The following is a 20,335-nucleotide window of genomic DNA, read 5'->3' as shown; positions in this document are numbered from 1 at the left end:
GAACCAGCAGGCACACACAGAGAGGAGATTCTGATTTCATACCTTCCCTCCCTTCATGGAGAATTCCCGCAGGTCCACTCTGAGCAGAGGCTGCATCAGAACCTCAGAACCTGGGATTTCCCAGTCCCTGCCAGGCCTCCTGTTACACACTCTTCAACCAGCAACTGAGGTGTCATCACAGCGGGGGTTTCTGATTGGCTAGAACCTGACCTGCAGAGTTTAGTTTGGGTGTTTTTAGATTTCTTCCTCAGTTTGGTCCTCACCCTTGCTCTACAACTCAGAGCAGCAACTGCTGAGACCACCTTGAGAAGAGGATGACCCTAAACAGAGCCCTGATTTGGGGGGCCCTTGCCCTGACCACTGTGCTGATTTGCTGTGGAGGTGAAGACATTGTGGGTGAGTGCACTGCTGAGCCATGTGGGACTGGACTGGGGAAACAGAATTGGAGGGTAAAAAAGAGAGATGTGCATAGAAAGAGTAGCGATTCTTCAAAGGTGTCCTCAATATTAAGCAGATCCAAAAATTATGGTTCTTCCTCCTGTGGGGAACCAGAGCCCCCACCCAGTCTCTGCTACCTGAGCTATTGCACACTGCACCAAGGCCATCATCCTGGTTCTAATGTTGGCTCCATGAATATAGCCCGGAGGCTCTATGGCATTCATGTGTGATTGCCTCAAAGATTAGGTTGTTTTCACAAGTGGATGTTCTGTTACTAAAATTCATGAACCATTGCTCCCAAATTTTTCTGAACAACTTTTGGAGCTTTATGAATATTTCTCCTGTAGTTTATTTACCTTGGGGTAAAGAGTTTCATGAATTATGTTTACATGCAGATATGAAGAAGGGTTCTTTGCTTTGTCTCAGATTTACGTACATTTCCAAGCTGAGAACTGGCAGCCAGTGAGGGCCTTCAGAGAAGTCATTTTATCACGTGGTTTTCACTTAATCTCAGTTACCTTTTATGTGTCACCTTACAGAAAATCAAGTAAAATAGGTAGTAGGTATGCTTCCAAAGTAAGGAAGACCAACAAAAGTCAATATTTAAAATTACTACTACTACAGGTATAGCTGTATAATTTTTCATTATCAAAGCAGGGAATATCTTTACTTTTATGTTAAAATTGAGAAATTTATGGTGAAAACTTGGTGAATTAAATTATATTAGCCTCATATGGCCTGTCCTTCACCACATCTAAGGAGGCTCTGTAAGAGGAGGATTGGGTGACCAATCACGGTTTGTTCCCCTGAGCCCCTCCACCTCTGTTGCTCACTTTCCACCCTCTCTTCCTCATTCCCTTACTCTCCTTTCTTTCAAAGTCCATCCCTGGCTCTTTTCCTGTTGTTTTATTGGCCTGAAGAGTGAGTTCGTAAAAGCAAAGTAGGAAAACCAAGCACTGTAGTTCAAAGGGGAAGTGAACTGGAGGTTACCCTGATCTTCAGTGATGTTATTAACCATGGCTGCCCCAGGATTTCTTGGTTTGGTAGGAAAGTGTTGTCTGCTTCTTCAGAGCACGTCCAAGTCCCCTTTTCTCAATGTCGCTGCAGAGTGCCCTGGTCCGGCTGGACGTACCCCCACAGTGGGCAAAGGGCCAAAGGCCCACAATGCCTATAGGGCCCCATGAAAATGTTTTACTTTCTTTTAAATTTAGAAGAAAAAATGAACTTTTAGGGTAGAAGAAACTATTTTAATTTAGCCTGGATTATATATGCCTTTGTAGCAATATGGTCATAAAATGTGATTATTAAATATTTTTATGGGAAAATAACGGCCCACCTAACAACAGTGCTTAGGGCTCGTGAGCCATAATGCAGCCCGGTCACCGCTGAGTCTAACTTTCACAGGATGCTGCTGCCTTCCTGTCTGTCAGTCTTCCCAAATCTCTGTCATCCTGGAGAACAGCGCAGACATTTGCTACACAGTTTGAGCACCAGGAGCTCAGTGCTGGGACTCAGATGAAGAGACGTGCTGTCTGCCCCTGGAGGCAGCTCAGATTAGCGATAGGACAACACGGTGCCCAGAGCAGGGACACTGCTGTGCAGGACAGTGGGCCCAGCGAGGCTGAAACTGAGAGTGAGTAGTTCCAGCTGGCACAGTGATGTCCCTCAGCAGCAGCGTGCAGCCAGGACACATGCAGATGGAAAGGATAATCACGTATATTCATGTTTGTAATGGAGTCAAGAAGGTTCGTTACAAGGACAAGGAGGCTTTGATGGGATGAGGACTAGATAAACTTGCAAAGAGGACATTGCATGGAGGGGATGGAGGTCATAATGTGGTCAAAACTATGCTTCATTAGGGGACTTAGTAAGAAGTTGGTAACTAAGCAGAAACTTCAAGAATGAACCGTAGGTGTCCAGGAAATCCTGGAAGATAATTGGAGGGAGGAAAACAGACCCTTGTAAAGACCAAGGAGCATGAAAGCGTGGCATCTGGTTTGATTGGCAGGTGAGGTATTTGTGGAGGACTCAGCACAGTACACCCATCGGCTCCTTACTCACCTGTGACTGCCCTATTCATGAAGCTCCTCGCTGGAAGCATTTTGCTCCTTGCTCCTCGCAATGTCTGAAACCTTGTTGATGGTCAGGAAGTAGGAAGGGAGGGAAGAGGAAATGGTAAAAAGCTCAGACACGTTGTCCAGTCAGGCTCCCCTGGGCGGAGACAGCTGTGCTGGCTGCGGTCTGCTTTGGCGTCACAGACAAGTACACTGTCCATTCGAGGGAAGGGCCAGAGTTTTACCTGAGTCCTCAACAAGGTAAGTGTTGAGTCAGAAAAAGGAGAGGTTTATAACATCCTTCAAGAAAAAGAAGAGGGGTGGGAAATGACAGAAATCCAAAGTCTAATGAAGGTTTCAGTTTCATTTCAGCGGAAACCAGGTGTTCTCCTCTAAGGACCACCCTGTTACAGACGCAGAGCTCTTAGCCCTGGCTGGTGTGTTCAGTGGTTAGAGCATCGGCCTGCACATGGAAAGGTCATAGGTTTGATTCCTGGTCAAGGCAGGTACCTGGGTTGCAGGTTCAATCCCCAGAGCTACCTGGGAGAGGCAACAAATTGATCTGAGAGGTTTCTGTCTCTCTCTTTCTCCCCACTACTTCCCTCACACTGTCTTAAAAAAAAAAAAATCAGTGGAAAAATATACTCAGGTGAGGATTAACAAAACAACAAAAATAAAAAAAACAGAGACCTTAGAAGCATTGTTTACCTTTTATGTGTTTTGTAATGTTGTCACTGCCCTTATCCTGCTCTTTCTTATTCCCTAAAATAGAGGCAATTCTTTAAAAATGATATCAGATGTGCTTTTCCTCGGTTAAAAATAAATAAATAAAAGGAGGAAGGAATCCTTGTATAGCACATGTTCTGTTCTGAGCCAGTCCTGAGGGGAGAGGACCCACAATGAATGTGTTATTAACTGATGGAGAAATTGGGAGAGAAAACTTATGAAGCAGAGGGAGGTAAACGGAATCTCTGGGAAAGAAAGCTAAGGCCATGGTCATTCATTCATTCCTTGTTCCGCCCATTTCAGTATTTATCCATGCTGGGTACTGAGTTGGCGGGCAGGGAATAGCAGTGAACAGGCCTGAGGAATTCTGTTCCTGTGACAGGAGCGAATGTGGGAGTGGAGAGGCAGCTGGATTCTAACAGACAGCCAGGGGAGGGAGCAGGCGCTGGGGATTGTCTGCAGGCTGTGCAAGGTGCAGCACACAATGTTAGCACGTCCATTTCTTCTCACTGTGTTTAACGAGATCCTTTCTCTCCTGTGTTTTGCATCTCCCTGCTCCCACCTCACTCATCAGCTGACCACGTTGCTGCCTATGGCATAAATGTCTACCACTCCTATGGTCCCTCGGGCCAGTACACACATGAATTTGATGGAGACGAAGAGTTCTATGTGGACCTGGACAAGAAGGAGACTGTCTGGCAGCTGCCTATGTTTAGCAAATTTACAAGTTTTGACCCTCAGGGTGCACTGCAAAACATGGCTACTTTAAAACACAACCTGGACATCATGATCAAATGCTCCAACTCCACCGCTGCTCCCAATAGTAAGTGTCCACCATCCTATGTCTTTATTGAATCTACCCTTCACACCAGGCCTCACTCCCTTCTCAGATAGATTCCCTTCACTCTATTAAATGCTCTCCTTTCACGGAATCCCAGATCTCATGGTATTTGCTGAATTCTCAGCCTCTCCCTTCTTACAAATCACACATTTCCATGAAATACAGATTCTTGCTCCCCTATGCAATCCTCGACTCCTTCAAGGACAGATCCCCATAGACTAAGGTGACCAGACGTCCCACTTTTGGCGGAACAGTTCTGATTTTTAACAATTTGTCCTGCGTCCCGCGGCGTTTTAAAAAAGTCCCGATTTTTGGAAAGAATGCACAACAAGCTAGGGAACGGTGGGAGAACGGGAAGGGAATATACAGTTTTCGGCAGCCATGTGGCTATTTAGCCAGGATATGAGTTTTATATTATTTTTGTTAATTTTATAATGTTAAACTTTAATAATAACAAATAATTGTTGAGAACTGACTATCGAGAACTGCTTATTAAAGTTCGCATTGTTGATCAGTTGTTAGAATTCGACCACCATTGTTTGGACTTAATGAACAATGGCATTTTTGGGGATTGGCAACGATGAAAACATTTTGTAACTGTCTCTCAGACGATACACATCGTACTGCGTGCTAGTAAGCTAGTTAAACAAGTGTAAGGTGACCAGACGTCCCGCTTTTGGAGGGACAGTCCCGATTTTTAACAATTTGTCCCGCGTCCCGCGGCGTTTTAAAAGAACACCACCCCCCCTCCGCCCCGGTCAATGGTGTCCCATTTTACCAATGTTAAAATCTGGTCACCTTACCATAGATGTCCACCCTAACAAGGGGCCCACAGAGAGAAGGGCGTGGGGATGACCTGCGGGCAGTGTACAGCGGCTCACAAGCAGAGGGAACAAGAGCATCTCCTCTATCCAATGGGAAAACATTGGTGGGAGGCCCCTCCAGGACGCAGGGACCCTCAGGGCAGAGCTGATTCTAAACCCAGTGCTGTTTCCTCACCATAGAGGTTCCTGAGGTGACTGTGTTTCCCAAGTCTCCCGTGGAGCTGGGACAGCCCAACACCCTCATCTGTGCCGTGGACAACATCTTCCCTCCTGTGATCAACATCTCGTGGCTGAGCAACGGGAACTCAGTTACGCAGGGTGTTTCCGAAACCAGCTTCCTGTCCAAGAAGGATCATTCCTTCCTCAAGATCAGTTACCTCACCTTCCTGCCTTCTGCTGACGACGTCTATGACTGCAGGGTGGAGCACTGGGGGCTGGACCAGCCCCTCCTGAAGCACTGGGGTGTGTATGAGCCCCATGCCTTTGGTGCCTTCTTTTCTCTGTCAAGTCAGGCACTCTGCCTTTTAGCTCCTAAATCTCATGGCCCAAAGCCCTTTTTCTACACCTCAAGGATTTCTAATGGCAGACTTCATTATCCTCCCTCAACCTGGAGCCAAGTCTTTGTAGAACCAACACCACCCTTCCCACCCCATCTGTACACATGCTGTGAGCCAACCTCCCGCATTCTGACCCCCATCACCTCCCTCCCACAGAGCCCGAGATTCCAGCCCCCATGTCAGAGCTGACGGAGACAGTGGTCTGCGCCCTGGGGCTGGCCGTGGGCCTCGTGGGCATCGTCACGGGCACCATCGTCATTATCCAGGGCCTGCGCCCAGCTGGTGCCTCCAGACAGCAAGGGCCCTTGTGAGTCACACTCCAGAGGAAAGGTAAGGATACCCATGTGTTAGAGCTGGGACCGGGAGACACAGGACAGGGGGAAGGAGAGTGGGAAGAGATTGTGCACACAGCTGTGGTTGAAAGTCATAGTAGAATTGGGAAATGGCATGAGGATAGCACAGGAGCCCTGAGACCTACGAATCTCATGTCTGTCCTGTCACTGCAGGTGCGTTGCCAATCTTAAGAGCAGAAGAGTGGACATGCTGGGTGACCTGGCACTATTCACTGGCCAAGTCCATCTTAGTCCTTCTCTCCTCCACTGCCCCTCCTGCCATCTCTTCTCTGCAACTTAAGGTGCTGTGTCCTCTCAGAGTTCACAAACCCTTGGAATTCTCCCCCTCACTCCTGACATTTTTTCTTTTCTCAGCCGTTACCTACAATGGATATCCCTGGGATATGCCTAATCCCTTGTGGCCCTGATCTGATATCTCCATGGAAGTAATAAATCCCCTTTATGAGGTATTTTATTGAATTTTTTCATCTCTTTCATCTCACAGCTGACTAGGACATGGCTAAGAATGGCAAACACTCATGCTTCAGGCCACTTTCATTTTATTTTATAGATATTTCATGCCCAGTAACAAAAGAGCAACCAAATATACCCTCATAATATTTTGATATCTTAGATGAGGTTAAGATTTCTCTTCATTTGGGTCCCACCATTGGCCACTTCTCCCCTCCTACCCCCACTCCCACTCTGCCCCAATTCAGGCATCAGTGAAGATCATACATCCCCTCTGCCCTTGGCACAGTTGTGTTACTGTAACAGAGTTTTGAAAGTTATGATAGAGAAGCTAAGAGAAAGAAAATATACTTTTGGAATTTCAAAAGTAACAAAAGTCAAAATTTTTTTCTCAGAACATTAAATTTATAAAATTAATGATGGTATGAGAAACTTCTCTTCCTTGCCCTTGAGGAGATAGGAATTCTCTAGGCAAGAGAAAAATGGAAGTCTGTCAGGAGGGCATTAAAATGGGGCGGTAATGCGGTTTCTGATAATGCTTTGTCCTTACTTAGGTTTAGTAACAAGTGGGAAAGGGGTGGGAGTAGAAACCACAGACACATGGGGTCCCTAGATACAGCTGTAGCTTGCCTTACCTCCTGGAGGAGTCCTGCTGGCTAACCTTTGGATGTTCCTGTGCCACCCTGGCATGAGAGGGACATGGGGTGAGTGTGGCTGCAGGGTGTGTCCACGCAGGTAAGCACAATCAGTATCACCAGATCTGTGTCCCTGTGCACCCGGAGCAGCAGAACAGCCTGCTACCCCCGCCCCGCCCTCTACTCCTGGCTAAGGAAGGGTAGTCTGTGAGGGGGATAGCTCCCGGGTCCACAGGGATGAGATGATGCAGCAGCAGAGGTGAGTGCTGGCCTGCTCTGGATTCGCTGTCTCCCAGTGGAAACCCTGGCAGGGAGATGGACCCACAGAGGGGTGCTCTGGCCCTCCGGTGCGTGCAACATCTCACTCCTGAGCTTGTGCATGACCTGACGTGGAGCCATCACCCTTTGCAACTGTGTTCCCCACCTTGCCTCAGTCTTTGCGCCCTGCATGACTGCATCCACACATTGCACCTAGGATGGCGTGATGGAACAGCCCCAGGAGGTATGAGGCTGTCCCTGTCTATGCCATCTGCCTCGGGAACTTAACATGTAACTGGGAGAGACAGATACTAACAGAATAACTGATACAGCATAGTTCAGTACAAAGAAAGCTAAATCCAAATCCAGGACTCAGCATGCTATAGCTGGTATTTTAAACTTATAACACTGGGGTTAAGTATCTAACATTCTGAGCCATATTTTTTTCAGCTGCAATGTAGGAATAATACTTACTTTGCAGAGGTATTGACAGAATTTGAATAATCTTGATATACAGGCAGTGCCTTAAGCTAGTGTACAAATACCTTGCTAGTGCTCCCTTCCGCAGCACATATACCAAAATCGGAACAACACCGAGGTTAGCATGGCCCCTGCACAAGCACGACACACAAATTAGTGAAGCAATCCATGATCTTTTACATAGATGCCTAACCACCGTGCTGTACACCTGAACTAATATAAAACAATATTGACTGTCAATAGTAATTGAAAATTAATAACAAAAATTTTGCTAGTTATAAGCATAATGCATTTATTAAAAACAATGGATCATATTATATGAAGGCACTTTTGTTTTTGAGCCCTTTAATGATTTAGGAGATTCAAATGTGAAGCTCTGGATGAATTTCTTTTCATATGTTAATTGAAGGATTTCTTTTCCTCTCTAGAATGAGAGAAATTGAGATTGGGTTAGGCGGAGAGAACAGATAGGGTATAGTAGTCAGTGACATATTATTGGTGAAGGGGTTGCTAAGAGAACTCCTAGAGCAAAAAGTTGTAATATATGTCTTTAGTTTTTACTCTCTAATAAAAGATATCTCCCTTCTGTATGGCCCATAAACTTTTAGTCAAGGAATGTTATATGCAATATATTTTTATGTATGCCTACTTTCAGGAGGATGTGGGAAAGACTTGAGAGAAAAAAGCTACCTGGGTAGAAGTAAGAGAATAATTAAAAATGTATGCTAAAATTAACACATGCGGGGAATCAGAACCAGAGCATTGTGACAGTATAAGTAACAGAGCACAGAGCATTTTTAGGGCCATAAAGCAATTCTGTATAATACATAATGGTACATGCATGTCATTATACCTTTGCCCAAACCCATCTAATGTGCAACACCAAGAATGAACCCTAATGTAAACCATAGACTCTGGGTGATAATGTGTCAAAGTAGGCTCATCAGTTGTAACAGATATAACTGATGCACGAGGCTGTGCCTGTGAAGGCAGGGTGTACACAGGAAATCTTCATATTTTCTGCTTGTTTTTGCTAAAATTACTATAAAGTGCATTGAGCAAAAGATTAGCAATTATGATCCCATATGTATAAAATAAAAATATTAATAAAGAAAAACATATAAGTCACCTAAAATGCACAAGTGCTGAGAAGAGTTTTAAATTTCAATGATTCATGAGGTAAGAACTCGGCATTTTGGAGGTGTGTGTGTGTGTGTGTGTGTGTGTGTGTGTGTGTGTGTTACTATAATATAAGGGTTATATTGAATGTCATTATGACCAGTGTCCCAAAAAGACACAAATTCTGTGCTACACAGACTCTTTCCCCATGAAGTACTTAGAAAAGCAAACTTATTGTTGCATTTTATTAAAGAAATTTTTTTTAATTTCATATAATTTTTAAATAGCAAAATTAACTCTAAAAATAAGAGCAATCAATTATTTTTATCAATTGGAAATTAAAAGGAGGATCATTATATAACATTACTATAAAGAAAGTTGGAAATCAGTCCTTATTTTGAATTATGTGATTCTTGAAATTTTTGAGTTATTTGAATTATGGCAGATTTTATACATAAATTCTGACTTTATTAATATGTACTATCAGACCACTTAAAGGTAACATAATTTTTAAATTACATAAAATATATTATGTTTGTACTTACCACATAAAAAGTAGGTATTTTGAAATTTTTCTTACACATCAAACACTTTAAAGTTAAACAGCACGTAATTAGCAGTCAAAAGGTGTTACTAATTGTTGTTAGTATTACTTTCTGGAGCCCACGGCACAATTTCATAGTAATGACATCACAGGATGCCACTAGCAAAATCCGGAACATGGGCAGCTCCCCTATTTGGAACTAGGCAAACTCCTGGTTCTTCAGCAAATAGCTTGCAAGGCAGAATAGAGAACAGAGAAACCACACATTTAACAAACTGAAGAAACTTATCAACCAAATGCTAGGCTTTGTTTGAACTCATATTCAAGCAAAACAACTGTTGCAAATATTTTCTGAGACAGTCAGAAAAACAGAACACTTACTGTGTTAAGGGGTTATTTATCTAATTTTAGGTGTGGTAATGACATGGTGCTATGTTGCTAAAAAGCCATTATATTATAGATTTTCACAATAAACTTAAGTAAAACTAGAGGTCTGGTGCACAAAATTTGTGCACAAAGGTGGGAGGGGGAGGTCCCTCAACCTGGCCTGCACCCTCTCCAATCTGGGACCACTGGCTCCTAACTGCTCACCTGCCTAGTCGCCCCTAACTGCTCTCCCCTGTTGGCCTGATTGCCCGTAACTGCTCTCCCCTGCCAGCCTGATTGTTCCTAACTGCCTCTGCCTCAGCCCCTGCCACCATGACTTTGTCTGGAAGGAGGTCCAGAAGGATGTCCAGAAGATGTCTGGTCTAATTAGCAAATTACCCTTTTATTAGTATAGATTATATGATTTCTGAGATTATCTTCAAAGTAATGCAGTGAGCATGTAATATTAAGTAATTAGTATACAAAATTTACCATGAATTGATCATTGTTAAAGGTGGACTGTTGTACATGACACTGTTCTCTCTACTACTCTATATAGTTGAATTTTCCATAATTCAAACAATTTTTAAGCAAGAAAGCCAAAATATAGGCAGAGAAGCATTCTGTTTGAAGATATGTTGGTTTTGAAGGTTTTCCAAATTTTTATCAGACTTAGGAAACCCTGAGTATCCAAATTCAGCTGTAGACCATAGAACCTCAGAAACATAACCCTAAACAATGTGTATGCTGCCCTGGCCAAGTTGCTCAGTTGGTTGGAACATCATCCAATGCACCAAATGACAGCAGGTTTGATTCCTCAGTCAAGGCACATACTTAGGTTGTGGGTTTGATCCCTTGTGTGTGAGGCAACCAATTGATGTTTCTCTCTCACATCCATGTTTATCTCTCTCTCTCTTCCTCCCCTTTCCTCTCTCTAAAAATCAATTTAAAAAAAGAATATGTAAGCTACAAGGAATCAAAGAATATCAAAGTAACATTCTCTTTATTATTGGCTGGACTAAGCCCCAAACTTTGTCAATATATTCATTAATTAAAACAATAATGCAAAAATGATCATTGAATACCAGTGTTGTGATACATACCATACTATATGATCTGAGTATATTAACATAATGTGAAAACAAATACATTCAGCTTTACAAAACTTACACTTTCAGAGGGAAATATGCATATATGAAATAATTTGACAAACATGGAATTACAAATGCTGAAGAATTTATAATGGAAAATTACAAGGTAATGTGAAAGAGCATTGCACAAGAACCAAATATAATATGGTGGAGTTTAGAGGAGGCTTGAATAAATAAATGTCTGTTGAGATTAAATAAGGTGGTGTTGAGGCAGGAAGAGTAAATATTTGAGAAAATCTTACAATATGAAAGGAAAAACTAGAATAAAATAAAATGAAAATTATTGATGTAGTAGAGAAAGTTCATGTAAGAGCAAAGAAGTTATTTAGAATCCTTAGTGAAAAAAAAAACATTCCATCTAATAAGTAATAATAGGGAGCTAAGAAATTGGGAATTTTAATTAAAAGTTTGGAAACTTAAATCACGGAAATCTCCTTGAAATGAAATAAAAAGAAATGTAATATATGGTAAAAAAGGTAATACACAGACAATGGCCCAGGAAGACCAATATTAAGTAAAAATGCCAGAGAGAGAAACAGAGAAACGAAGGTGGGAAGGGGAGGAATTTATCAAACAAATAATATGGGGAAATTTTTCAGATATAAAGGACCTCATTCTTTACATAGAATGGGATTTTCAGATATTTAGCAAAATTAATGAAAAGGACTTATTCCTAAATACATCATTTTAAAAATTTCACAACCTCAAGAGTTAAAGGAAGATCATAAAATATCCAGGGGGAGAAAACAAAACAAAACAAACTGGCAAAGGACAAAAAGTCAGACTGCCAGATACTTCTATCATTAAGATAGTGAGAAAGGCCTGAAGTTCTACAGGAAAATTATTTTCTATTAATGAATGTATACCTTTTTGAGATCACAATCAAGCATGAAGGATAAAATAATGTTAGACATGAAAAGATAAAATCTACCTACTCATCAAATTATTAGAATTTGATTAAGAATATGACTTCTAAAGTGAGGTTGTTAATCGGGAAATAGGAATGCACTTGGGGAGTGACATAAGAAACAGCTGAAAAGAGGTTTCTTGTTCATATCTCCTCTTGAGAACAAATTGTATCCATCCACAAACAAAAGTGCTTTTGTGGGAGCTAAGGGATCCAGCACCATATGCCAAGGGACCTAGGAGGAGTCTTACCACTAATGCATCATGTAATAGGCATACAGACCTCAGTTCCCCCGGAATCTACAGTGGCCTGTGAACTCCAGCCTCTCAGCTGTGGCCTTGGGCCTCTGGAGAAGAGTCTTGACAATCACCCATGGATGAGAGAGCTTTTGTGGAAGTCCAGATTTCCAGCAAAGAATCCAGCACAATCTTGGAGCAAAAAAAATATGATTTTGGATGCACTGGAGAGGGTAAGAGGATCAATTTTACTTAACCTGCATCACCCCTCCCACCAAGGCAGCTGGCAAAGTGACCCATTTCTCTCTCACCTCATTCAGAATGCTGAGTGGTGAGGTATGACTAGGGATGGGAAGAAGCTAAGAGTAGGGAAGATGGGGCTCTTGGAGGACATTGAAGGAACATGGATCCTACTAACTATGTCATGAACTTCATCAAGAAGACCATCCACAGCCACTGGGGACTCTCACTAGTAGATCCCCCCAATTGGCCTACACACACCCTCAACATTCATGGGCCTCACCCAAACACTCCCACCCTGTGGCTAGCTTCCTGTGTGAGATGCTTATAACAGAGAGAGCAAATTTTGCCAGACAACTAATCAGTAACACAGAGATCCAACGTGAATCCATGGGCCAGGGGAAGAGACAAACTTGAGCTTCAGACCTGCCCTTAGGAAATAAAAGGAAGGCTATCAGCACCCAGTCTGATGTGTTGCAGGAGTAAGAGAATAGATAGAAGCTTAAAAATCCTATCTAATAATAGACAAATATGCAAATTGACCATACCTCCAACACACCTACAAGCCACACCCACAAGCCACTCCCACCATCCAATCAGAGCGAGTATGCAAATTAACCAAAACCAAGATGGCTACAGCCACAAAGAGCAAGGTTTCCTAGGTAACAGAGGAAGCCAAGCTTTCTGCCAGCCGTTGCAGGCCTAAGCCTCCACTCAAGCTACAAAGTTTCAATTATAGAAGGTAAACAAATTCAAACAGAATGGCGGCAGAATGGAGCTTGAGAGAGCAGGCCAGGGTTGCCACTGGCAACAGGGGAAGCAAAGCTTTCCACACACCCTGGCCGGGCCCACCCGCTTAAGGCAACAAAGTTTCAATTATAACCCCAACACAAATGGCTGCTGGCTTCGGAGGGAGCCCCAGGCTTGGCTCTGCTCCAGGCTACAAAGTTTCAATTGTAAAAGGAAAATAAATTCCAGATACCAGGGCCTCCGCTTGGGTTCCCAGGGGCCGTGGCCCGCCTGCAAACTACCACAGGCCCCTCGCTCAGGCCGCCCCACGCCCCAAGGGAACCCCACCCTGATCAGGGACACCCTTCAGGGCAAACCAGCTGGCCCCCACCCCTGTACCAGGCCTCTATCCTATCTAATAAAAGAGTACTATGCAGATTGATCATCACTGCAACACACAATATAGCTGCCCCCATGTGGTCAAAGAACCTGCCCCATGTGGACACAGGATGGCCACTACAAGATGCTCAGCAGGAGAGGGCAGTTGGGAGGCACCTGGCCTGCAAGGGAGGGCAGTTGAGAGGGACCAAGCCTGCAAGGGAGGGCAGTTGGAGGTGATCAACCCTGCAGGAGAGGGCAGTTAGGGGTGACCAGGCCGGCAGAGGAGGGAAGTTGGGGGCAAACAGGCTGGCAGCAGAGTGGTTAGGGGGTGATCAGGCTGGCAGGCAGAAGCAGTTAGGGGCAATCAGGAAGGCAGGCAGGCAAGCAGTTGGGAGCCAGCAGCCCTGGATTATGAGAGGGATGTCCGACTGCCCGTTTAGGCCCGACCCCACTGGGATCGGGCCTAAACAGGCAGTCGGAAATCCCTTGAGGGGTCCCAGATTGGAGAGGGTACAGACTGGGCTGAGGGACAACCCCCCTCCGTGCACGAATTTCGTGCACCGGGCCTCTAGTTCTGCCATAAGAGGGAGCAAGAAGCTTGTCCTGTCAGCATCACTACTGGGGCTTATGGAAAGTATTTCTCCTGAAGTCACTGAATAACAACAGAAGGAGGTGACTGCTACTTCAAATGCAAAGAGAGCAATTCAAAACTTCAAGAAACTTGAAGAATCAAAGTAACATGACACCACCAAAGCATCAAAATAATCTAGTAATATATATAGATTATTACTATATATATATCTAGTAATATATATAGTAATAATCTAGTAAAATATATAGTAACCAATACCAAGTCACAGAGATCTGCAATTTACTCAATGAAGAATTCAAAATAGCTGTTTTAAAGAAGCCCAGTGAGCTATGAGAAAACACAGAAAGAGAATTCAACAAAGGCAGAAAAAAATTCTTGAACAAAATAAGTTTAACAGAAAGATAAAAATCATAAAGAAGTATCAAACTGAAATTTTGCAGACAAAAATACAGTAAAGGAAATGAAAAAATGCAACAGAGAGCATCAATAGCAGAATGATCAAGCAGAAGAAAGAATCAGTGAATTAGAAGATAGGAACTTTAAAATTATCCAGTCACTGAAGAAGAAAAAGAGTATAAATAGTGAAGAAAGACTAAGTGATCTATGAGATACCATCAAAAGAAACACTGCAAATTACTGGGGTCTGATAGGAGAAGAGAGGGAAGGGGGCAAAAGCTTATTTAAAGAAACAATGGCTAGGAACTTTTCAAATCTGGGGAGAGACTTGGATATCCAAGTTCATAAATCTCATAGGTAAAAACAAAACAAAACAAAAAAAATAACCTCAACCTAAAGAAATCTCCATGAGACATTATAATATAACTGGGGGAAATCAAAGACAAAGAGATAATCTTAAAAGCAGCAAGAAATAAGAAGCTTGTAACTTAAAGGGAATTCCCATAAGACTATCAGCAGATTTCTCAACATAAATTTTGTAGGCCAGGAGAGAGTAGAATGATATCTTCAAATTGCTGGGGTGGCGGGGGTAGAGGGAAGGGAGATGCCACTAAAATTAATCTGATAAAGTTGTTCTTCACAAATGAAGGAGAGTTAGACTTTTCCAGATTAAAAAAAAAATAGCTGATAGGTTACATTACCACTAGACTTGCTTTACAAAAAATGCTGAAAAGAGGTCTTCAAGCTGAAATAAAATGGCACTAATTAATAACATCCTATATAATAAAGAGCTAATATGCTAATTAGGCTGGACGGCAGAATGACCTTCCGGAATGACCTGCAAGAACGCCCAGTGGGCAGGGGACGGGGCCAGCGAGCCTGTGCAACCAGGCCAGCCATGGTGGTCCCAGCGCCCCCACTTTTGCAGAGGAGGTGGCGCGGGCCTGGTTCCAGTGCCCCCCCCCTTCTGCAGAGGTGGCAGGAGAGGCAGTAGCACAGTCCCACGCCATGTCTTCTGCAGAGGCAGCCACAGGGGAGCAGGCCTAAGCCACAGTTGGACATCCCCCGAGGGCTCCCGGGCTGCCAGAGGGATGTCTGACTACCAGCTTAGGCCCAATCCCCTGGGGAGTAGGCCTAAGCTGGCAGGTGGACATCCCCCGATGGGTCCTGGACTGTGAGAGGGTGCAGGGTGAGCTGAGGGACCCCCCCCCCCAAGTGCATACATTTTCATGCACCGGGCCTCTAGTGAAAATATAAAATGCAGTGATAAATGATAAGCATGCAGTCAAATTCAGAATACTGTAATACAGTAATATGGTGGTACATTAAATCTAGTAAGGGTAAAGATTTGGTACATGACTGAAGTTAAGTTATTAGTATAAAATAGACCTGTATAGTTATAAGATGTTTTTTTAAAAATAAATCTTTATTGTTCAGATTATTACAGATGTTTCTCTTTTCCCCCCATAGCTCCCCTCCACCTGATTCCCCACCCCACCCCACTCCCTTACCCCCCGCCACTGTCCTCATCCACAGTTGTAAGATTTTTGTCCAATTTCTTCCCGCATCCCTCATTCCCCCTTCTCCCCAAGAATTGTCAGTCCACTCCCTTCCTATGCCCCTGATTATATTATATTCACCAGTTTATTCTGTTCATCAGATTTTTTATTGACTTGATTTTTAGATTCACTATTTGATAGATATGTATTTGTTGTTCATAATTTTTATCTTTACCTTTTTCTTCTTCTTCCTCTTCTTAAAGAATACCCTTCAGCATTTCATATAATCCTGATTTGGTGATGATGAACTCCTCTAGCTTTTTCTTGTCTATGAAATTCTTTATCTGACCTTCAATTCTGAATGATAGCTTTGTTGGGTGGAGTAATCTTGGTTGTAGGTTCTTGCTGTTCATCACTTTGAATATTTCTTGCCACTACCTTTTGGCCTACATAGTTTCTATTGAGAAATCAGCTGACAGTCATATGGGTACTCCCTTGTAGGTAACTAACTGTTTTTCTCTTGCTGCTTTCAAGATTCTTTCTTTGTCTTTTGCTCTTGGCATTTTAATTATGATGTGTCTTGGTGTGGTCCTCTTTGGATTCATTTTGTTTGGGGTTCTCTGCGCTTGCTGGACTTGTAAGTCTGTTTCTTTCACCAGGTGGGGGAAGTTTTCTGTCATTATTTCTTCAAATAGGTTTTCAATATCTTGCTCTCTCTCTTCTTCTGGCACCCCCATAATTCGGATGTTGGTTCACTTGAAGTTGTCCCAGAGGCTCCTTACACTATCTTCATATTTTAGGATTCTTTTTTCTTTTTGTTTTTCTGGTTGGGTGTTTTTTGCTTCCTCATATTTCAAATCTTTGGTTTGATTCTTGGGGTCCTCTAGTCTACTGTTGGATTTCTGTATATTATTCTTGATTTCAGATAGTGTATGCCTAATTTCTGACTGGTCCTTTTCCATTTTTTTTTTTTTTTGGCACTCTCATTAAGATCCTTGAAGGTCTCACTAAGTTTCTCAGCAGTTTCTAGAAGATTTTTGAGTAACCTTATAACTGTGGTTTTGAACTCTGTATCTAGCAATTTGCTTTCCTCCATTTCTTTCCTTTGTGAAATGTTTATTTGTCTTTGCATTTTGGCTGCTTCCCTGTGTTGATGGAGTGGCTTTGTGTGGTAGGTGACCTATAGGGCCCAGTGGCTCAGCCTCCCCAGTTACCTGAGGTGGACACTCTTGGTGCACCCCTTTGTGGGCTGGGTGCACAGTCTTGTTGTAGTTAAGCCTTGATTGCTGTTGGTACACTGGAAGGAATTGACCTCCAGGCCAGTTGGCTATGAGGATCAGTTGTGTCTATATTGGAAGAACTGCTGTGCTGGAGACATGCTTATGGGGCAGGACTTGTTTCAGTGGGGCTTTGGTGCTCGCTGAGTCTGCCTCTTGAGTGTGTCGCTTATGGATGTGAAGAATTGAAATCTGGTGTCATCTCACACTGACCACTAGGTACACTGGCTCCTGGATCTTCAAGGAGGTGCAAGTCAGCTACTGTCTGTGGCCACCAAGCAGGAACTACAGCGAGATCTGCAGATTTCTCCTCTTTGTTTGTGGTTTGGAAGTTTTGGAGCTGACTGACCCAGCTGCAGTTTGTTAGGTTAAGCTGAGAAAGGGCAGGCCATTTATATGCAAAAGCCGCTGTGCACAGCTCAGGTGGGTTTGTAAATTGGGTGGGGAGGTGTCTCAGGGAATCACTAGGGCATGGCAACCAGCCATGGCTCCCAGTCAGCTGTCTCTGCATCTCTGCATTTCCGCGTCTCCGCCTTTCAGTGTTTCCGCGTCCCCGCGCCCCGTGCCCCAGTGCAGTAAAATATGATTCCTGCATGCACCTCTGCGAGAAAGCCACCCTCACTTTCCAACCCAATGCCAGACAGTCCAGTTTCTCCCCATAGGAGTCTGGGTCCCCAGAGTCTCGCTGGAAACTGGAGTTCAGAGCAGTTGGGAGCTTGTATCTCCCTTCCAATAGTAAAAAACAGTGCACCCAGTCACCAGCCGGATTCACGCACCTCCGTACCTCTGCTTTTCCACGGCTCTGCACCTCCTACACAGTCTCTATGAGTTTTTTTCTTTCCTTCTAGTTGTAGAACTTCTACTCAGCCAGTTTTCCCATGGTTCTGGGTGATAATCGTTTTGTCTTTTAGTTGTAGTCTTGGTGTGGTTGTGAGAGGAAGCATGTACAGGTGTATACCTTATGCCACCATCTTTGTTTTCCACTATAAGATGTTTTATGTAAGCCTCATGGTAACCACAAAGCAAAAACTTACAAAAGATAAAGAGAATAGAATCCAAGCATACCACTACAGAAAATCATTAATTCACAAAGAGAGTCAGAAAGTGAAGAAGAAAAGAACAATAGAACTACAAAACAGCCAGAAAACAATTAATAAGATGGCATTAATAAGTCCTTACATATCAATAAACTAGAGGCCCAGTGCTCAAAATTTGTGCACGGGGTGGCGGGCGGAATCCCCCTCAGCCCAGCCTGCACCCTCTCTAAATCAGGACCCCTTGGGGGAGGTCCGACTGCCAGCTTAGGCCCCATTCACAGGGCAGCAACAGTTAGACATCCCTCTCGCAATCCGGGACTGCTGGCTCCTAACTGCTTGCCTCCCTACTGGCCTAATCGCTATTTAACTGCTCCCCTGATGGCCCCCAACTGTCCTGCCCTGCTGGCCTGATGGCCCCGAACTGCCCTCCCCTACCCACCTAATTGCTCCTAAGCACCTCTGCCTCAGCCCCCATCACCGTGGCTTTGTCTGGAAGGAAGTTGGATGTCCAGAAGATGTCTGGTCACCTATTCTAATTAGCATATTACCCTTTTATTAGTATGGATGGTTACTGAGCAGTCCATTCTGGGAAACATGGGGAAGCGGCCTTATGACTCAGAGACCAGGGACTCGACAGGAAGCTGGGAGGTCTGGTCTCACTCAGCAGAGGATGGGCCTGGGATCATGGGTGAGGCCTGGACTGTGTTTAGCTCCAAGGAGCCTCCCTTCTCCAGGCACCACTTGCTCAGTGGCCTCCCACACACACCCCGACATGGGTTCAAACACGCAACCTTTCAATGTACAGGACGAAGCTCCAACCAATGAAGCCACCTGGCCAGGGAAGTTATTCTTAGCTTTTATTTTATTTTTATATTTTACTCTTTTTTATTAAATCTTTATTGTTGAAAGGTTTACATAGGTCCCCTTTCCCCCCATTAATCTTTTCCAGCCTCAACCCCCTCTAGGCCCTCACCACCCCATTGTCTGTGTCCAGGGATGATGCATATATGTACACAGACCATTGGTTGATCTCTTCCCACCCACCCACCCTCCCCCGCCTTCCCTCTGAGGTTCCATAGTCTATTCATGCATCTGTGTCTCTTTTTGTTCATCAGTGTATTTGGCTCATTAGGTGTTAAAAGTGCTCTGGTTGTGATCACTTGGGTTTTCTAAAGATGCAGTCATATCATGTACAAATCTTTTTTCTTTTTCCAAATTTACTTGTGGACACATTGGGAATATAGATACCAGAAACAGAAGTCTGTGAATAAGTTGGGAATAGGATGCTTTTTCTTTCGTTACGTTGTGTATGTGATCCTGTGCTCCCACCGTGTTGAGAACACTGAGTACTCTGGCTGCAGGGAAGCTCTCCTTGGCAACTCATCCACATAGAGCCATAGCCTCCCTCCCCATCAGCCGTAGCTCCCAGGACAGACGCATGCACCCCTCAGCAGAGGTGGGGGCACTTGGCCACCTCCCGCAGGCTTGCCCCCTATCATCACCCGGTGGGGCCCACCTTCTGCATATCACCCTCTTGTTCCTACTCCCAGGCCATTCCATGTACTTCCTCTCAACCAGCCCCCTCTCTCCTCCCATCATGTCCGGAGCCCCAGGTGCTGTCCCTGAGAGGTCTGTGATCCTCCCTACCAAACCATTTCATCTCATTCTTTCATGGTGTCCAGTGTTTTTTCTGCCTTGTTAACTTGGTTTGAATCTGAACGGAAATGGCTCCATCTTCTATTCCATTTGTGTCCTTTCCACCCATAAGTTAAGCCGTTTCCTTAGTATGTGGCTATGAGATGTCTCTATGACTGAGCTAGGAAACCTTTCATGTTTCTCTTTCCTTTTCTTTCATCTCAGGATAACTGAGCTCTGTGGTTTGTGTGGGACCAAAGGCTCTGGGAATACCATGCTGAGCCCTCTGAACTCATTTTATTCTTTATTGTATTATTTAATTCCTGGGGTTGAATTAAACATGAAAATAGAAGAAAATATACCCTTAGATATACAATCTGAGTTATTACCCGGAGATTTCTGCGGGAGCTGACACTGAGTTATGAGACCCATGTGTTTATTGGTCAGTTTCCTCACCTATGGAATGAAGGTTGAACCTGCCCCTGGGATCCTTTGGAGGTTGGATATGATGCATCCAGAGGGATTAACTGGTGGCTCGGAGAGTAAGATCAGAAGTCAACAGACACTTGTTTCCTTTACCTGGACAGAGTTAGAAAAACACAACTCTTTA

The 20,335-nt window shown here is 43.9% G+C and overlaps 2 protein-coding genes across 3 annotated transcripts in view; one reads left to right on the top strand and one right to left on the bottom strand.

Annotated features, from left to right (window-relative positions):
* Positions 1-20,335, bottom strand: part of LOC307105299 (HLA class II histocompatibility antigen, DQ beta 1 chain-like) — a 141,272-nt gene that overhangs the window by 94,377 nt on the left and 26,560 nt on the right. The window lies entirely within an intron of this gene.
* LOC307105301 (SLA class II histocompatibility antigen, DQ haplotype D alpha chain-like) lies at positions 275-6,191 on the top strand. Its single transcript, XM_079781030.1, has 5 exons — positions 275-396; positions 3,793-4,041; positions 5,064-5,345; positions 5,597-5,770; positions 5,947-6,191. Exons 1-4 carry the CDS (start codon positions 315-317, stop codon positions 5,749-5,751), a joined length of 768 nt encoding a protein of 255 aa, XP_079637156.1. The 5' UTR covers positions 275-314; the 3' UTR covers positions 5,752-5,770; positions 5,947-6,191.

The sequence above is a fragment of the Cnephaeus nilssonii genome, assembly GCF_951640355.1.
Source record: "Cnephaeus nilssonii genome assembly, chromosome: 9".
Lineage (NCBI taxonomy): Eukaryota > Metazoa > Chordata > Mammalia > Chiroptera > Vespertilionidae > Cnephaeus > Cnephaeus nilssonii.
The sequence above is the reverse complement of the archived record's forward strand: the minus strand, read 5'-3'. Positions and strand labels throughout refer to the sequence as shown.